This window comes from Salvelinus sp. IW2-2015, linkage group LG3, assembly GCF_002910315.2.
Source record: "Salvelinus sp. IW2-2015 linkage group LG3, ASM291031v2, whole genome shotgun sequence".
NCBI classification, from domain to species: domain Eukaryota; kingdom Metazoa; phylum Chordata; class Actinopteri; order Salmoniformes; family Salmonidae; genus Salvelinus; species Salvelinus sp. IW2-2015.
Window position 1 is genome coordinate 33886753 of NC_036840.1, and position 19915 is coordinate 33906667.

Consider the following 19915-nt stretch of genomic DNA (forward strand, 5'->3'; position numbering starts at 1 on the left):
CACCGTGCAGGACGTTTGGCATTTGCCAGAGAACACCAAGATTGCAAATTCGCCACTGGCGCCTGTGCTCTTCACAGATGAAAGCAGGTTCACACTGAGCACATGTGACACGTGACAGTCTGGAGACGCTGTGGGAACGTCTGCTGCCTGCAACATCCTCCAGCATGACCGGTTTGGCGGTGGGTCAGTCATGGTGTGGGTGGCATTTCTTGGGGGCCGCAAGCCCTCCATGGGCTCGCCAGAGGTAGCCTGACTGCCATTAGGTACCGAGATGAGATTCTCAGACCCCTTGTGAGACCATATGCTGGTGCGGTTGGCCTGGGTTCCTCCTAATGCAAGACAATGCTAGACCTCATGTGGCTGGAGTGTGTCAGCAGTTCCTGCAAGAGGAAGGCATTGATGCTATGGACTGCCGCCCGTTCCCCAGACCTGAATCAATTGAGCACATCTGGGAATCATGTTCGCTCCATCCACCAACGCCACGTTGCACCAAAGACTGTCCAGGAGTTGGCGGATGCTTTAGTCCAGTCTGGGAGGAGATCCCTCAGGAGACCATCCGCCACCTCATCAGGAGCATGCCCAGGCGTTGTAGGGAGGTATACAGGCACGTGGAGGCCACACACACTACTGAGCCTCATTTTGACTTGTTTAAGGACATTACAATCAAAGTTGGATCAGCCTGTAGTGTGGTTTTCCACTTTAATTTTGAGTGTGACTCCAAATCCAGACCCCCATCGGTTGATAAATTTGATTTCCATTGATAATTTTTGTGTGATTTTGTTGTCAGCACATTCAACTATGTAAAGAAAAAAGTATTTAATAAGAATAGTTCATTCATTCAGATCTAGGATGTGTTATTTTAGTGTTCCCTTTATMTTTTTGAGCAGTGTATATCAATGAGGGATGTCACTGGGCTCTATAATGTCGTTGTGCTTTATAACATACTAAAGCACAGTCAGGGCTCTCCCTCAGTCCACAGCACTGGGTTAACTTAACCTCCCTATTATGTGTCCATGACAAACAGGTCAGTGATGTTTTTCAATCTGAATGAATGTGTCCTTACTCTRCAATGTATCAGGATCTATATGATCCAGGTTTTTAAGGGTAAATAGCAGACCTGTGAATTTGACTTAGAGACCATGCGTCCATTGAAATGGTCTACAGGTGATCAATTGTTCAATGATTGATATTTGTCTGTACATACAGTACATTTTATAATTTTACTTAATGATAAGTTTATTTAATATTTCTCACAAATACTATCAGTTTTGTATAAAGTTTTGTACTGTATTAACAATTTGTTATTCAGGTCCAAGACCATCAGTTTTATTTCTTCCCTTTTCACAAGGGACATCCTTGCATGAGGGTATTCTAAATATGTCCTAAAATGTACTGGTATAATTATTTTTCTTGCAGCATACTGTATCTACAAGACTGACTCTTCAAAATACTTATTTGACACACAAAACAACATGTTTTCATAAATCGTTGTTCTGGAATATAGAAATGTTCTTCCTTTTAATAAATGTAAACATTGTTTTTGTAATGCTGATTTGACAAATGTATTTCTGCACTGTAAATACAACACAAAATCGTTATGTTTAAAGGGGTGGTGAAATGTCAAAACCCTTTTAATGTATTATTTGATTGCCTATCACTTAATTGTTGCTCACGTTTTGTTTCTGATCTGATTCATATTTCCTTGTCTATTTATACTGTATACATTATTCTTAATGCCTTTATTTAGTCTGAACAATCAGTCAGTGGCACAGATATAGATTATTATTACATTTWATTTAATTGTATCCCTGATTTTTAACAATCAATTATCAGCATATGTATTTTTTATTACTTTTTAAACAAACAAAAAAATATTGATCCATTGGCCTGCTGCTTGGTTGTTTTATATACTTCCTATATGTAACAGAAAATGTGTGGAATGGACTTCCATTTGTATTGTTTTTGGTTCACCAATATGCTGACAATAATGTCCTATAGAGCACAAAGCTTTGGAAGTCAGTCTTCTGTTGTCTTAACAGACTGAAAATGCATTGAAAACAGATTGTACTGTGATTTAACTTTTTCTTGTACAGCTGTAGCAAACTGTAAATGTACAGGGGACACTGACCAAGCTGTATGATTATACCTGTTGAGAATGTACCTCTTTGAATTGGTTCCTACCTTTGTCTGTTTTAAAAGGGAATGTTCAAATGCCTTTTCGGTACTAATAAACCCTTTTTTCTATCTTTTAAAAGTGGTTCTGATTTATTGCTAGCTGGCACTATCAAGGAGGGTGTATATGAGGCCATAACTTTATCCCCATTGTCAACAATACTTAAAGATAAGTCAACAATGTGCATCACAATTCACTTCAACTGTCCAATTTTTTTTGAAAAGGTGATACATATTTAAGGCAACTGACTGAGTTAATGTCAATGCACACTAGTTTCAACACTGATTTAGGTTGTCACCCTTCACTCAGGTACAAAGTAACAAATATAATGAAAATACTATGAAAACAGTATGGTACGCATAAGAGATTATGTACATCAGTTGTATATTTTTCCTGATTTGAGGCTTTCTTGAATCTTGACACGGTGCTAATTAAAAGTAAGCGCAAGAGCCTTGTCAAAGACATTTAAGACAACATTAAATGAGTTTAGAGGGCGTTGGGTTAAATAAGTACCTAAGCTTGGTTTCTTGAAACCTACAAGTTGACAATAGGTGGGTACAGTATACTTCGGTATTAAATCCACTTATTTAATGAAATCCTATTACCAGATTTTTATGAGGGCKAGGAGTGACCTGACAAGGAAGAGTTAGTTATGATAAAAGCTCTCAGCTAATACTCTCTCTGGTAGAGAAATGGGCTCTGTCACAGTCCTGTAGCTGTTTACTGCTTCCCTCTCAAACGCTACGGCGATGTTCCTCCTCCACAACAATGTAGGGYTCCGTCTCTTCCTCTCCTGATATATAGGATCCTGACTAGTCTCCCTGCTGCTGAAAAACATCCCCACAGCATGACGCTGTCTCCACCATGCTTCACCTTAGGGATGGTGCCAGGTTTTCCTCCAGACGTGACACTTGGCATTCAGGCCAAAGAGTTCAATCTTGGTTTCATCAGACCAGAGAATCTTGTTTCTCATGGTCGAGGTGCCTTTTGGRACCTGGAATGCATTTCAATTAATWGGTGTGCCTTGTTAAAAGTTCATTTGTGAAATGTATTTTCCTTAATGCATTTGAGCCAATCAGTTGTGCTGTGACAAGGTAGGGGTGGTATACAGAAGATAGCCTTTTTTGGTAGAAGACCAAGTCCATATTATGGCAAGAACAGCTCAAATAAGTGAAGAGAAATGACAGTCCATCATTACTTTAAGACATGAAGGTCAGTCAATCCGGAAAATTTCAAGAACTTTTAAAGTTTCTTCACCTGCAGTTGCAAAAACCATCAGCCACTATGATGAAACTGTCTCTCATGAGGACCGCCACAGGAAAGGAAGACCCAGAGTTACCTCTGCTGTTGAGGATAAGTTCATTAGAGTTAACTGCACCTCAGATTGCAGCCCAAATAAATGCTTCACAGAGTTCAAGTAACAGACACATCTCAACATCAACTGTTCAGAGAAGACTGCATGAATCAGGCCTTCATGGTCAAATTGCTGCAAAGAAACCACTACTAAAGGACACCAATAAGATTAAGAGACTTGCTTGGGCCAAGAAACACGAGCAATGGACATTAGACTGGTGGAAATCTGTCCTTTGGTCTAATGAGTCCAAATTTTTGATTTTTGGTTCCAACCGCCATGTCTTTGTGAGACGCAGAGTTGGTGAACGGATGATCTCTGCATGTGTGGTTCCCACCGTGAAGCATAGAGGTGTGATGGTGTGGTTGTGCTTTGCTGGTGACACTGTCAATGATTTATTTAGAATTCAAGGCACACTTAACTAGCATGGCTACCACAGCATTCTGCAACAATACACCATCCCATCTGGTTTGAGCTTAGTGGAACTATAATTTGAAACAACACACCTCCAGGCTGRGTAAGGGGTATTTGACCAGGAAGGAGAGTGATGGAGTGCTGCATCAGATGACCTGGCCTCCACAATCACCCGACATCAACCCAATTGAGATGGTTTGGGATGAGTTGGACRGCAGATTGAAGGAAAAGCAGCCAACAAGTGCTCAGCATCTGTGGGAACTCCTTCAAGACTGTTGGAAAAGCATTCCAGGTGAAGCTGGTTGAGAGAATGCCAAGAGTGTGCAAAGCTGTCATCAAGGGTGGCTACTTTGTTTAACACTTTTTTGGTTACTACATGTTTCCATGTGTTATTTTATAGTGTTGATGTCTTCACTATTATTCTAAAATMTAGAAAATATGAAAAATAAAGAAAACCCTGGAATGAGTAGGTGTGTCCAAGCTTTTGACTGGTAACAACATTGAGAACCGTATGTTTGCAGTGCATCATCTGGAGTTGCACCTAGCCAATGATAACTGATAAATTAAATATAGGTTGTTAGTGATGCGGTTGAGACTGAGGCGGACCAAGTCAACAAGGTCCCCAGGGAGCTGCAGGGGGACGGGAAAGGGGTTGGCGTGCTTGAACTTGGGGAACCATTAGAAGATGCGCTGGTACTTCCTCATAGGGTGAATCTTGTCCCTGAAGATCTGGACCTTAAGTCTCGACATTTGGCATGATACCTGATGATACAGAACATGAATGAATGACAAAAAAAGGGTCTGTCAATGAAATCTCTAGCTTCATATTTTAATGGTTTGAGAGCCACTGTTCTGAAAACTGTGGGCCAAATCGCGCTCTCTCTCTCTCTCTCTCTCTCTCTCTCTCACACACACCACTGTTACCCCTATATTCATTTAGCAGGGACGGGCAACCGCTGCTAAATTGTTGCCGCCACGAAATATATATATTTTTTAAACAATACAAATGTGGGGTTTGGTAAAATGTTGTCAGTATAAATATAAACGACTAAAACCAGATGTAAAGTATGTAGAAAAGTTAATCGACCTATATATTTTTTAAATAAGATKATCTTTGACAACTAACAACCACCACTAAAAACTAGAGTCAGAGAGAATCTAAAATTCCAAAAGTGTCATGGCATGGGGCCCCCATTGATTTTGTTACATTTCAGTCACTCAGATAGCATAAGCCATGGCAAAATGTGTAGTATTGCAGGAAATTWGCTTTAAAATAGCAAAACTGTGTCTGTGGCCAAGAGGAGGGTCATTAAAATATTTGGTCGGAGACCACGCAATTGGCCACGCCCACTAGCACGCCCCTACGCTAACTTTGCCACCGTTGCTGAAACAAATCGTAGGGGAAACAGTAAACACACAACACAAKCACACCACTGTCTCCCCCCCAACCACCATAGTTCTCCATCTGTTCCAGCAGGTGCACCCCACACTCCTGCTGTCGGGGGTAGTGMTTGAACATGCACTGGATAAAGTTCCTGGGCACAAACACCTCCTTGGGGAAAACATCCAACAGCTTGTTGTAAACTGTAAGGTCCCGTTCCACACCGAACTCTGGCACCTTCTTCAAGGCTGCGTAAATGAACTCTACGCGACCTCGATGCCATATGCCCCTCTTCCTGAAGACATCCACCACTCCGTTGAAGGTGGCTTTAGTCTTMGCCTTCCTGGCCAKCCTCTCAAACAGGTCATCATGAGTTATCAGTGACTTGTCATTTATTCTACCCTCGTCCTCTTAGGTCTGTGGGTACGAGCTGGCTCTTWTAACATCCAGGGCTGCCATGGAAACGCCTCAGTGCCTGTTGAGGAKGAGGAAATGTATTGARGAGGAGATACAAGCAGTCAACATAGTTCAACAAAATGCATAAAAAGGGTAACTTGATACACCGTAGTGCAGGGCTCTCCAACCTTGTTCCTGGAGAGCTACTATCCTGTAGGTTTTCATTCCAACCCTAATCTAGTGCATTTGTTTCTAATAATGAATTGGTTTATAAGATGAATCAGGTTAGTTACAACTGGGGTTGGAGTGAAAACCTACAGGATAGCTCACCTYGAACATGGTTGGAGAGCCCTGCCATAGTGCTCCTAACCCTACGATTGAGGATAACGATCATCCATCYCTATCCACTCAAATTTAACTACCATGTCGATGTGATTACCTGGGGAAATTCCTATGGATTTAGGGTGTGACATACCTGGCCACAGGTGTTGTGTAGTGTAATTAGGGGAAATGCTGTGGCTGTCTGACACAGGGTAGCARGTTGGACAGCTMCTCTGACAGAGGGGGCCAGGAACCACACACCCTGGAACCGGAGTAGACAGCGGGCACTGTTCATGGTTCATGCATCATGTGGCTCCTACAAAAGAGAAGAGTGAAGCTGACATGATTAACAAGATAAGCAGATGGGACAAATAGTACAGGGACACTATGAATCTGCACTAATATTAATATATTGTGACAGCTTGCAAAACATACGTGCAGATTAATCTCTGTGGTTTTAATGGAAGCATGAAACAAACAGACATAAACACAGGAAAACATACTGTATCTTTTACCTAGCTATAAGTAGCCATGTTCAATTTATGACTATGTGACAATTCAACTTGTGAGTGACCTTAAAAGCTCGCAAGTTATACGTAGAGGTAAAKGTGTGGTGAGATTAATCTCCATTGTATCAAGTCTCCTTCAGACATGTCACTCCATGGGCATCTCCATGTAGAACCCCCGGATGCATTTCCTGGTTCAACCGGGTTTTTGTTCCCCCATCATAACAAAAACAAGGACGCCGAGCTTTAGTTCCGCCATGGTGTAGATGAAGATAAGTACAAAAACACGCCACCAGGTGGCAGGAAATATCTTTGAAATTAAAAWTATCAGTTGAACAGAACTTTTGGATGACAGGAGGTATAACTCAAAAGGTAGTACTACAACGTTTCAGTAAGGAGCATTTTATTATTACATACACACATAGCCATCGCAAAACGCGGGGATAGTTATACCATACTTGTCTCCACGAGCATACTTTAGGAAATTCTGGTGCGGAGTCTATGTGAATCTATTGGGTGAATTTGCACTTGTCCCCCCAATGTTCAGCTCATTTCCTGGATTTGTGTAAAGTATTTGAGTGCATTCTTTTTTTGGGGGGGGGGGGGGGTTTCCACACAATCCTCTCTAGCAACTGCGCACGTTGCCATGCGTGTCTCCTCTCTTTTCTAAAGAAACAACTTCAGCGCGAGCTCCCGGGTGTGATTTCTGACACCCTCCGGGGTCGAGCAGCAGCATGGAAAATACACCCCAAAACAAACTCCACTCCTAGAAGACAGTAAATAACTTCTGGGCAATCAGTCATGGATGGTTCTACGAATAGCCTAGGTAAGTAAAGCATCTAAAATCGTATTTGTAGTTAACCGTTTTAAACTTTGAGTTGCTACTTTCTGTATCTCAACCACACAGTTACTTATGTGGGCGTATCAGTCTGCAAATTACAAAGCAGCATGTGTAGTTTGTGCGAAACATGCAATTGAAAAACTGAAAACACACCTTTGCAATTGTATAAAGGAGTAATAGCACTTTGATGATAACCTAGGGCCAATGATGTTATGTGCTTTCAGTTTGTAAGGATTTTGCTATGTTCTTGTTCACTGTTTTAAATCATGAAAATGCACTTTGTTGTATCCTCTAGGTAAGTGTGAAACAAAGTCATTTATATCCCCCATCTCTCTTGAGTRAGGGTGTGCATATGGAGTTCTGGTGAATGTACTGGCAGACGTGGGAACAGAATGTTATCTAGAATGTTCTCTCCCAATTGGGTAGGATGCTAGATTACTTTTTGCCAGGTTAGCTCCTTAGTTTGTGGTCTCTTGACTGTTTCTATGGCAAGGCAACCCCATTAGCTACYCCAATAAAGAGAACAGGTATGCATTCAAATTGATTGATTTTAATTTGAATAGTGATGTATCACTATAAGCTCCTTGATCACGCTAAAACAACAGTCATATTCAAAGTTCCKGGGCGACAGTCCTATATGGAAGTTAGTTCAGTGCATTGATGAACAGGCTAGACACAATTTAATCTGTCCAGAGTTATGGATGCATTTAAAGCCCTGTCAGAGTTCTACAGTCACYGTAGTTGTTGGACCACCATCTGCACTTGAGAAACTTCAACGGTTCCTAGATCAAGCAAGAGAGAGGAACTATAACTATAAACCGCATATTGACATGATGGGTGTTCAAGATTTTTAGTAGCCCTTACCATATGATGCATGAACTAATTTGGGGGTACCTACCCACCTCTAACCCAAACATCTTTGGGCATGGTTTTAAATGTAAATAAACAGATATTCAGTATTAATTGTMTTTCCCTCCATTTTGCAGTAGCATTGGTTATGTTGCTACCGCCTTGGCAATGCAACTTTTAATGGGTTCTATAAAGGAGTAGAATGGGAGCCATTGTGGCGTATCTGTCTCAGTCCCACTTTAGGTGCTGCTGTTTTGTTTACCGTCTTGTAAACGGGGCACACAGGGGTACAGTCAATAATTGAGAGCATCAAAACCGTGATGTGTCATAGTATTTGGTATTTTATTAGGATCCCCATTAGCTGTTTCGAAAGGAGTAGCTACTTTTCCTGGGGTCCACATAAAACATGTAACATGACATAATACAGAACATTAATAGACAAAAACAGATCAAGTACAGAACTACGTAAATGTAAAAATGGCACACACAGCCTACATATCAATACATAKACACAATATCTAGGTCAAATAAGGGAGAAGCGTTGTGTCCCGTGAGGGGTTGATATATCTGTTTTTTGAAACCAGGTTTGCTGTTCATTTGAGCAATATGAGATGGAAGGGAGTTCCATGCAATAATGGCTCTATAATACTGAAAGCTTTCTTGAATTTGGAGACTGTGAAAAGACCCCTTTGGCATGTCTGGTGGGGTAAGTGTGTGTGTCAGAGCCGTGTGTAAGTTGACTGCAAACAATTTGGAATTTTCAATACATTAATGTTTCTTATAAAAAGAAGTGATGCAGTCGGTCTCTCCTTAACTCTTAGCCAAGAGAGACTGGCATGCATCGTATTGATATTAGCCCTCTGACTACAATGAAGTGCAAGACGTGCCGCTCTGTTCTAGCTATAGCTTAACTAGGTCTTTCTTTGCAGCACTTGACCACATGACTGGACAATGATCAAGATAAGATAAAACTAGAGCCTGCAGGACTTGCTTTTTTGTGTGTGATGTCAAAAAAGCAGAACATKTCTTTTATTATGGAAAGACCTCTCCCCATTTTTACAACCATTGAATCTATGTTTTGGTCCATGACAGTTTACAATCTAAGGTAACAGCAAATCATTTAGTCTCCTCAACTTGTTCAACAGTCGCACCATTCATTACCAGATCCAGCTGAGGTCTAGAGCTTAGGAAATGATTTGTACCAAATACAATGCTCTTAGTTTTAGAGACGTTCAGGACCAGTTTATTAATGGCCACCCATTCCAAAACAGACTGCATCTATTTGTTTAGGGTTTCAGTGACTTCATTAGCTGTGGTTGTTGACACATATGGCTGAATCATTAGCATACATGGACACAAAGGCTTTGTTTAATGCCAGTGGCAGGTCATTGGTGAAAAGAGTAGAGGGCCTAGAGAGCTGCCCTGCGGTACACCACACCCTACATGTTTGAAATTATAGAGACTTCCATGAAAGAAAACCCTCTGTGTTATATTAGATAGATAGCTCTGGATCCAGGTTGAAAAGCCATAAAACATGTTTTCTCAACAACAGGTTATGGTCAATAATATCCAAGGCTGCACTGAACTCTAACAGTAGAGCTCCCACAATCTTCTATTATCAATTTCTTTCAACAGTCATTTGTGTCAGTGCATTATATGTTGAGTAAATTGCGACTGACTGATCTACAAATAATATTGAGTAGTTAGTTAGTTATGATTTTTKGATCAATCAGTCTCAACTCGCCTTTAAAGTCGGCTGCAATATCTAACGGGCCCAATATCACATGGAGAGGCAGACGCCCCGTTAGCAACTGTGGGTAATGCCTGTCTGTCAGTATGTTTTAGAGGTCGACCGATTATTCGCATGGCCGATTAATTACGGCCGATTTCAAGTTTTCATAACAATCAGTAATCGGCATTTTTGGACGCCGATTATGGCTGATTACATTGCAATCCACGAGGAGACTGTGTGGCAGGCTGACCACCTGCTATGAGAGTGCAGCAAGGAGCCAAGGTAAGTTGCTAGCTAGCATTAAACTTACCTTATAAAAACAATCAATCTTACCATAATCACTAGTTAACTACACATGGTTGATGATATTACTAGTTTAACTAGCTTGTCCTGCATTGCATATAATCAATGTGGTGCCTGTTAATTTATCATCAAATCACAGCCTACTTCYCCAAACGGGTGATGATTTAACAAAAGCGCATTTGCGAAAAAGCACAATCGTTGCAACAATGAACCTAACCATAAACATCAATGCCTTTCTTAAAATCAATACACAAGTATATWTTTTTAAACCTGCATATTTAGTTAWGAAATTCATGTTAGCAGGCAATATTAACCAGGGAAATTGTGTCACTTCTCTTGCGTTCTGTGCACGCAGAGTCAGGGTATATGCAGCAGTTTGGGCCGCCTGGCTTGTTGCGAACTGTGTGAAGACCATTTCTTCCTAACAAAGACCGTAATTAATTTGCCAGAATTTTACATAATTATGACATAACATTGAAGGTTGTGCAATGTAACAGCAATATTTAGACTTAGGGTTGCCACCAGTTCGATAAAATACATAACGTTTCTGTGTTTCACTGAAAGAATAAACATTTAGTTTTCGAAATGATAGTTTCCGGATTTGACCATATTACTGACCTYAGGCTCGTATTTCTGTGTTTATTATATTATAAGTCTATGATTTGATATTTGATAGAGCAGTCTGACTGAGCGGTGGTAAGCAGCAGCAGGCTCGTAAGCATTCATTCAAACAGCACTTTCTTGTGTTTGCCAGCAGCTCTTCGCAATGCTTGAAGCACAGCGCTGTTTATGACTTCAAGCCTATCAACTCCCGAGATTAGGCTGGCAATACTATAGTGTCTATAAGAACATCCAATAGCCAAAGGTCTATGAAATACAAATGGTATAGAGAGAAATAGTCCTATAATAACTACAACCTAAAACTTCTTAACTGGGAATATTGAAGACTCATGTTAAAAGGAACCACCAGCTTTCATATATTCTCATGTTCTGAGCAAGGAACTTAAACGTTAGCTTTTTTACATGGCACATATTGCACTTTTACTTCCTTCTCAAACACTGTTTTTGCATTATTTAAACCAAATTAAACATGTTTCATTATTTATTTGAGACTAAATAGATTTTATTTATGTATTATATTAAGTTAAAATAAAAGTGCTCATTCAGTATTGTTGTAATTGTCATTATTACATATATATATATATATATATAAAAATCGGCCGATTTAATTGGTATAGGCTTTTTTTGGTCCTCCAATAATCGGTATCTGCGTTGAAAAATCATAATCGGTCGACCTCTAGTATGTTTCACTCACAGCTAACTAGAATATGTCCCACTAAGCACAGATCTGGGATCAGCTTATCCTACAACAATTCTAACCTCAGCTATTTACGGCTTACAAAGTGAAACTGCCACCCAGGATGGGACTGTCAGTGGGCTGTCAGTGAGTTTACTGTTAGGGATTGTGGGTATTAGGCTGAACTGTCCATAAAATCACAAATGTCTCCACCCCCATAGCTAGCTGATAATTCCATGCTGCCCTGTCACAAATCACTGTTGATTAGGGTCTGAGAACATGTCAGATAGCTTGCTTCTATCTGGACCTCTTCATTTGGTTATGGTTTTCATTGCGGTAGTCGGTAGAAGGTTTGTTCATAACTTGCTTTATCTACACATGAGAAAAATTGCAGGTGCTTTTGACATGGTTGACTATACCCAGCATCTCCTTTGCACTACCATCCTCTGTGTGTGTGAGAGAACATACTGGTATTACTGTTAACATTTGATACCTCATCGCTTTATCTGCATGCAAAGCAAGAARGCTCTTGCAAAATTTCCCTCCGATTTTAAGTTTAGTGACACTGTGTTGACCCCAAACAGCTCAAGAGAAATCTCTGTGGGTGTTTAATGTTTATTTTCAGATTGTTTTAATCCTCTTAATCTTGTGTTGAGCTTCAATATTTGCGACCAACATTTAATCTTCAGCTAGTATCAAATACAGAGTATTCTTCGGCAGGCTTTGGTGTGTCAAGGATTGATGTAGGTTGAGCAGCCGACGAAAGTCCACACATTTCCATCAGACAATGCTACTCTGAAATTTCTCCTAGGATAATAAGATATGATCATAGAGCAGCGTTTTCTATTAAACTTTAGACAGGGAGTAATAGCAGCAGACAGTATTKATTTCCCTGCATATATTCTCGCAGGTGTGGCTGAGTCTGTCAGTGTGTTCTGCTGTAATGTAGCTATATCTCTCTGTTTCGGTTCAGTGTGCAAAGTTAGATGGAAGACGGCATCGCCCACAGCTCGTGCAGAGGTGTAAAGTAAGGCACAGGATGTATTGTGGTGGCATCGTGCTCGTGATGACATGGGTCCCGGGGACAAGTGACGGGGACAGACGCTCTCTGTAGGTGGTGAATGCCACCCGTCACGGTGCATCACTGGAAAGGAGTTGACAAAGGGTGGGTGAAATGTGGGAAGAGGCTGTGTGTGGACGTGTTMAATTCTTCTTGTGGGGACCAGAAGTCCCAAATGGGGAAATGTTGTTAGTCCCAACTAGMTCAAATGCTATTTCTAYGGGGTTTGGGGTTATGGTTGGGAGCTAGGGTTCAGGTTAGGTGTTTGGGTTAGGGAAAATAGGATTTTGAATGGGACTGAATTGTGTGTCCCCTCAAGGTTAGCTGTACAAGACTGTGTGTGTGTATGTGTGTGCTGTCAATCCTTACTCTTGAGAGTCTAGGATGGAAAATAACCGTCACGTCTCGATTTTAAGACTGTTTCAACCACAATGAAGTAACAGTGATAAATCAGTCGAACAATCTGTTGAGGTTAGATTGCAAGTAAGGACTTTGGATACATCAAGATAAGAAAATCCCAAACTATTAAGATTAGAAAAAACATCTATAAAACAWAAAGATAGAAACGAAAACGTCCTTATAGCCATAAAACCACTATGTTGACACCAATTCAAACCTCGATTAAAAAGTACTTTTTCCTTTTAATTTAACTACAGTTCTTCAAAAAGTCAGCCTGGGCAAAATATTTATTTGAAATGTTTAACCTTTATTTATCTAGGTGAGTCAATTTCTTTACAATGACGGCCTGGCCAGTGACAACTGAGAAGTGCTGTGCAATAAATAAAATACATAAAAAAAATACAAAAAAACATTAAATCACAGGACAAGACAGACATCACAACACAGAAGCACATGGACATATGACAAACAAGTCAATCCAGAACAGTTACAGCACGAGGAGAACAGATATCATAAAACAACATCTAGATGATGTTGCTCTAATTTGACTCTTTTCTGTGCTGAGTGGCCTGGGCCATCTGAGGTGTTGTGGGCGGTAAAGGGCTCTACACCAGGGATCATCAACTAGATTCAGACGCAGGCCTATTTTTATATATATTTTCTTTTCTTGAGCGGATGGTCGGTGGGGCGGAACATACAGTTCATTCAGAAAGTATTCAGACACCTTGACTCTTACCACATTTAAAAAAAAATATTTAACCTTTATTTAACTAGTCAAGACAGTTAAGAACAAATTCTTATTTACAATGACGGCCTACTGGTGAACAGTGGGTTAACTGCCTTGTTCAGGGGCAGAACGACAGACTTTTACCTTGTCAGCTCGGAGATTTGATCCAGCAACCTTTCGGTGTGCTGGCACGACGCTCTAACCACTAAGCTGCCGCCACATTTTTTAAGTTACAGCCTTATTCTAAAATGGATTAAATAAAACAAAATCCTCATCAATCTACACACAACACCCCATAATGTCAAAGTGAAAACAGGTTTTTAGAAATCTTTGCACATTTATAAAACATTAAAAACAGAAACCTTATTTTCTAAAGTATTCAGACCGTTTGCTATGAGACTCAATTGAACTCAGGTGCATCCTGTTTCCATTGATCATTCAATTGATTGGACATGATTTGGAAAGGCGCACACATCAGTCTATATATAAGGTCCCACAGTTGACAGTGCATGTCAGAGCAAAAACCAAGCCATGTGGTCGAAGGAATTGACCATAGAGCTCCGAGACAGGATTGTGTCGAGGCACAGATTTGAGGAAGGGTACCAAGACATTTCTGCAGCATTGAAAGTCCCCAAGAACTCAGTGGCCTCCATCATTCTTAAATTTAACAAGTTTGGAACCACCAAGACTCTTCCTAGAGCTGGGCGCCCGGCCAAACTGAYCAATCGGGGGAGAAGGGTCTTGGTCAGGGAGGTGACCAAGAACCTGATGGTCACTCTGACAGAGCTCCAGAGTTCCTCTGTGGAGATGGGAGAACCTGCCAGAAGGACAACCCTCTCTGCAGCATTTCACCAATCAGGCCTTTATGGTAGAGTGGCCAGACGGAAGCTACTCCTCAATAAAAGGCACATGACAGCCCGCTTGGAGTTTGCCAAAAGGCAACTAAAGGACTCTCAGACAATGATAAACAAGATTCTCTGGTCTGATGAAACCAAGATTGAACTCTTTGGTCTGAATGCCAAGCGTCACGTCTGGAGYAAACCTGGCACCATCCRTACAGTGAAYCATGGTGGTGGCAGCATCATGCTGTGGGGATGTTTTTCAGCGGCAGGGGCTGGGAGACTATTCAGGATCGAGGGGAAGATGAACGGAGTAAAGTACAGAGAGATCCTTGATGAAAACCTGCTCCAGAGCGATTAGGACCTCAGACTGAGGCGAAGGTTCACCCTACAACCGGACAACGACCCTAAGCACACAGCCAAGACAATGCAGGAGTGGCTTCGGGACAAGTCTCTGAATGTTCTTGAGTGGCCCAGCCAGAGCCCGGACTTGAAACTGATCTAACATCTCTGGAGAGACCTGAAAATAGCTGTGCATCGACGCTCCACATCCAACCTGACAGAGCTTACTTATGTAAATGTGATATTTCATTWTTWTWTTTTTATACATTTGCAAAAATATCCCCAAACTGTTTTTGCTTTTTCATTATGGGGTATTGTGTGTAGATTGATGAGAAACAAATCTATTTTAGAATAAGGCTGTAACGAAGCAAAATGTGGAAAAGTCAAGGGGTCTGAATACTTTCCGAATGCACTGTAATTACAAATAATTTGTGGACTGCAAACTGACTGCGAGAAGCCCAAATATGTATAATGTTTGACTAAAACATAATKATTTCAAACCTTGCTTACATTTGTATACGATCATGATTTCTGAAATCAAAATCACTTGGGGCTGATTTCCTGATGTGTTTACAGTGTGTTATATTATGTCCATTATGCTCAGAGAACTTGGGGCTCCAAATATAACCATCCGCGGCGTAAAGCGTAATTGTGTTTTCTTTTCCTACCAGTATCGTTGTTTATCAGTTATCATCAGTGTGATGGTTCTGATATTCCTTGGTGATATGGCGTCCAACTCTATACAAACAGTGGCTTAAACTGATCCCTGGAATAACAATTTGTTGAGGCGTTGTTTGAGTTGGAGTCACTTTCATAAAGTCACCATAAATAATGAATGGAGAATGTAGTTGTGTATTTTACTACTGTTAGCCAGGTACTGCTTCGTCAAAAAACTATTTCCAGCTTTAGTTGATTTTAAAATGGATTGAGGGAGAGAGTGGATGTGTGTATGATGAGAGAAAGAGAAAGGAACAGAAAGCCAGAGAGAAAGAGATAAAAAGAGAAAGACGTGAAGAACAGAGCGGCTCCAACATTCAATCAGACCAGAGACCACACTCCACTCCAGCTCTCCAGATTGCTTCCAGCCCCATCCATTTCAGTCGTTGTGCATGTGTATGTTCCTCTCCAGCTTCCTTTGGGACTCACCCGCGGGCCTTGGCTTGTCATGAGAAAAAAAGTTGTAACGACAAAAAAAATAGAAGCTTGGAAATTTGTGACAAGGCAGCTGGGTGCGTGTGTCCGTCTGTGTGTGTGTGTGTGTCCGTGTGTGTGTGTGAGCAAACAACCCTCTCCAGTGTTCTCTAACAAATTGCAGCATTATTGCGCTAGACGCCGGTCTGGGCAATTCCAYTCCTCGGGGGCCTGATTGGTGTCATACTTTTCTCCCATCCCTAGCAAACGCAGCTGATTTTAACTAATTGCATTCTAAACTGAAGATCATGATTAGTTGARTATTGGAGTCAGGTGTGTTAGCTGGGACTGGGGCAAAAGTGTGACACCAATCAGGCCCCRGAGGACTGTAGTTGCCCAGGCCTGCTCTAGAGGAAACATAAACCCCTCTTCCTTTTCACTTCCTGAGGACATTCTATTCCCATCTGTTGCTCCTGTTCACAACCATAAATACCATACCTCCCCTAAAAACAGACCAAGAACACAAACCACTAATTACTTCCCGATGTGTTCAGGAGTGCTATTGGCTACGTTCTTGAACGTCCCCCTGAAAGATGGGTTGTGCCTAAGACTGCAACAGTTCTTGATCTTACTCATCACAAATTAATGAAGAATGATAAGGTATCTTACAGTAACCAATCTCTCCTTTGAGAGTGCAGACCTGCAGTACCTGCTGCAACAATGCAATGTACAGTAGTCCTGCAAGTTCCCAACTGTGCCTTTTGTACCTGCAAGTGGCCAGCAGTGTACCTTTTTATAATGGCTAAGGTCTCACCCAGTTTTGTAAAATGTGTTCCCTTTACGTACCACACTGCTTTTGTAGGTACACATATTGAAATGGAACTCTTTATTAAAAGTTGTATTAGTGGTAGAAGTTTGAATGGTTAGCATTAGCATTAGCAACAGCAACGGTAATAATACCAGGCAAACCTTAAATACACTGAACAAAAATATAAATGCAACATGTAATGTTGGTCCAATGTTTCATGAGCTGAAATGAAAAATCCCAGAAATGTTAGACTACGTGTAACCATGCCAGCCCAGGACCTCCACATCTGGCTTCATCACCTGTAACTCAGTAAAATCTTRGAAATTGTTGCATTTMATATTTTTGTTCAGTGTATATTACATTGTCATTTATGCGATGGCTCAAGATTCTGTCCACATTCTTGGCTTCATCTTTCAAGACCCCTTGGGATTTGATCTCTGACTCATAGCCACGTTTGCTCAGATCTGTGAGTTTTGGCATTTAATGCTAGTCTTGCTCCATTCGCCACAGATAATAGCAGTAATACTGTATTAATAACTTAATTTCTGTGTTTATTTAAATATGATAACTATACTGACTAAAGACCCATTATTCAGAGGTGCAGGCCCACACAATCTGAGATAAATCAAGACAACCTCTACATTATACACATTGTCATATGATTTTTTTCCTGTGTAAAGTTTGCGTGAGTCATTTTGTGTATGACGTTAAAGCCTCTTTCCTGCAYAAACACTCTGGGTTTGGATTGTGGGAGTGTTGGTGCTTTTAGTGCTTTTGTTTAGTTGTGTGTGTGCGCGAGCAAAAACGAGGCAGAGAAAGTGATAGAACGATTGCATGGAAGAGTCTGTCTGAATTGGAAGGTGAATAAAATAGATCATGTTTCAGTGATCATTAACAGTACACATAGTCCATTGTAATCTCTTCTTTCTCTCAGCTGTTTCTCATTTCTAACTGTTAAAAGTTTCGACCACAAGTCTTAACTTCATGCTTCGCAGTTGATCGAATCAGCTGAGATTTGCCAAAAACGATGGGAGTTGAAAGACTGAAAAGGAATCTCTTCCATGTTGCTGGCTTTTCATTTAGMTTTCAAGTCAGTGGATTGGAACAGAGGCTAATGTGTTACAACCCATTCCATAGAGATAGGCCTAAAATGTAAATACTTCTGTAATATTTAAAGGTGCAGTATGCAGAAATAACTCCGCCATTTCTGTTTGTGACAAAACAAGCAGTCATTCTGTAGAGAATTATTATACCATCTAAACAGCTGTGAAATATATTTTCCATAACAAAAATATTGTATTTTCAGCTGTTTGAAGCGTGTGTGCAAAAACGAAAGTAAAAAAACACAAACGAAACTTAAGAATAGAAATAGCGCACATAGAAGATATCTACAGTTTCTTAGACTTGCTTTCAATGAGAATGACAGATCTATGACTCACATTTATACGTGAATTTGGTCGGGTCGCCCAAAAAGTTACATATTGCAGCATTAATTCTGTATCCCATACTGTGTTGTTTAGTATACACTCTGAGATTAGACCTCCTCGTTGGTTTAGGGGCCCTATTATCTGTAGGCCACAGAGCATCTACTCTTCACAGTGCTGGCGAATGTCAATATTCTTTAGTGCCCTAACTCAACCACTTGAGTCAGGTGTTTCCTGTCCTTGATTAGAGATTCTTGTTCTACTGCTACATTCTAAGCCCTCTTCAAACAAGTGTGTGAAGTCACGTGTTTCRCTATGTATGTCATCATGACCAAGTTCATTGAGTTCAACTACAGTTCGCCTCAGCGTGGAATTTAAACGGCAAGAATATTATGTATGTAGTATTATCAAAACCACGGTATAGTGCACACTACATTCTCTCATTTCATGTATTGTTCTCGAAAAGCCTTTCGTGAACAATACATGAACAATACATAAGGAAAAATGACACTTTAAACAGTTGGATAAGAATGAGGTGGCCAAGCGACCATGCAATCCATCACCAGCGGAGAAACAGTTCTCAAGCCTTTRGTGAACTAACACTCGCACTTGTCTTTTTTCCCTTTACTAGCACTGACTTCACTGATAGCAACTTTATTGATGAAAAATGTACTATGGTTGTGATATGTGGTTGTTCCACCTAGCTACCTTAAGAGGAATAAGTCGCGCTGGATAAGAGCGTCTGCTAAATGACTCAAATGTAATGTAAATGTATTCCTGTATCATCTTCCATAGCTGTTGTTGTTCTGTCTGTGTGGTGTGTTTCCAGTGAGAGGCTTGGTCTGGCCCTGTAGACAGCTGGTTCAGTCTCAGTCTGAACACAGACAGCAGAGAGAGTCTTCCTACCAGCAAGGCTCAATGACCCCATTGTGTATGGACTGGAGCTATGGTTCTGGTCGTCGTGTGGGTGGATGGGTGGGTGGGTTGGGTGGAGTGAAGCCATGGTTCTGGTTTCAGAGATTGCATACGAAAGTGTGCAGGAGTGTGTGGGTGTATTGATTTGAAGCCATCACTGGAATCTGAAAATATATATTTTTTTCTTGCAGGCTTCAAGGCGAGGGATATTTTCATGCTTTCAAGTCGTTAAGCGGAACTGTTTCTCCTCTAGTGATGGATTGCATGTTCGCTTGGCCACTGCATTCTTATCCAACTGTTTAAAGTGTCATTTTTCCTTACGAGCCAAACCAGGCAAAACAGTCAAGTGCTCTAGGAGTTTTTAGGAAACGCTTCACCCAGTGCTCACTAGTAAGTAGGTGAGAGGCTCTCGGTGAGAACCACTCCTCCTCTCAATGGAAATGAGCACACTTGGAGTAACAAATACTTACTATCAACAACAATGACCGTTAAATGATAGCTTAACTGCTACAGTGCATGGATTCAGTAGCAGCATAGGTTATACCAGCTGTGGTGCCAGTAGGCAAAGGGTTAGGGACAAAGTATAGAGAAAGTATCATGCTGTGAGTCACTTACATACAGGACACCTTGACTTGATTATGAGAATTCCCCGTTTTTGGGGATTTTCGCAAAATGTAATCCATAGAATGGCCCTTCTGGAGGAAAG

At 40.9% G+C, this 19915-nt stretch overlaps 1 protein-coding gene and 1 pseudogene across 4 annotated transcripts in view; one reads left to right on the forward strand and one right to left on the reverse strand.

Moving 5' to 3' along the window:
* Window positions 1-3640: 3640 nt before the first annotated feature.
* On the reverse strand, window positions 3641-6073 carry LOC111980829 (evolutionarily conserved signaling intermediate in Toll pathway, mitochondrial-like; annotated as a pseudogene).
* An 802-nt stretch (window positions 6074-6875) lies between these two features.
* Window positions 6876-19915, forward strand: part of LOC111955272 (echinoderm microtubule-associated protein-like 3) — a 40056-nt gene continuing 27016 nt past the window's right edge. For 2 of the 4 annotated variants that reach the window (XM_070436264.1, XM_023975465.2), the window contains exon 1: window positions 7158-7368. In XM_070436264.1, the coding sequence (XP_070292365.1) occupies window positions 7344-7368 (25 nt within the window). In that variant the 5' untranslated portion in view covers window positions 7158-7343. Of the gene's footprint in view, window positions 6915-7153; window positions 7369-19915 lie in introns of those variants that run through there. The other 2 variants (XM_023975458.2, XM_070436273.1) reach the window with 2 other exon arrangements.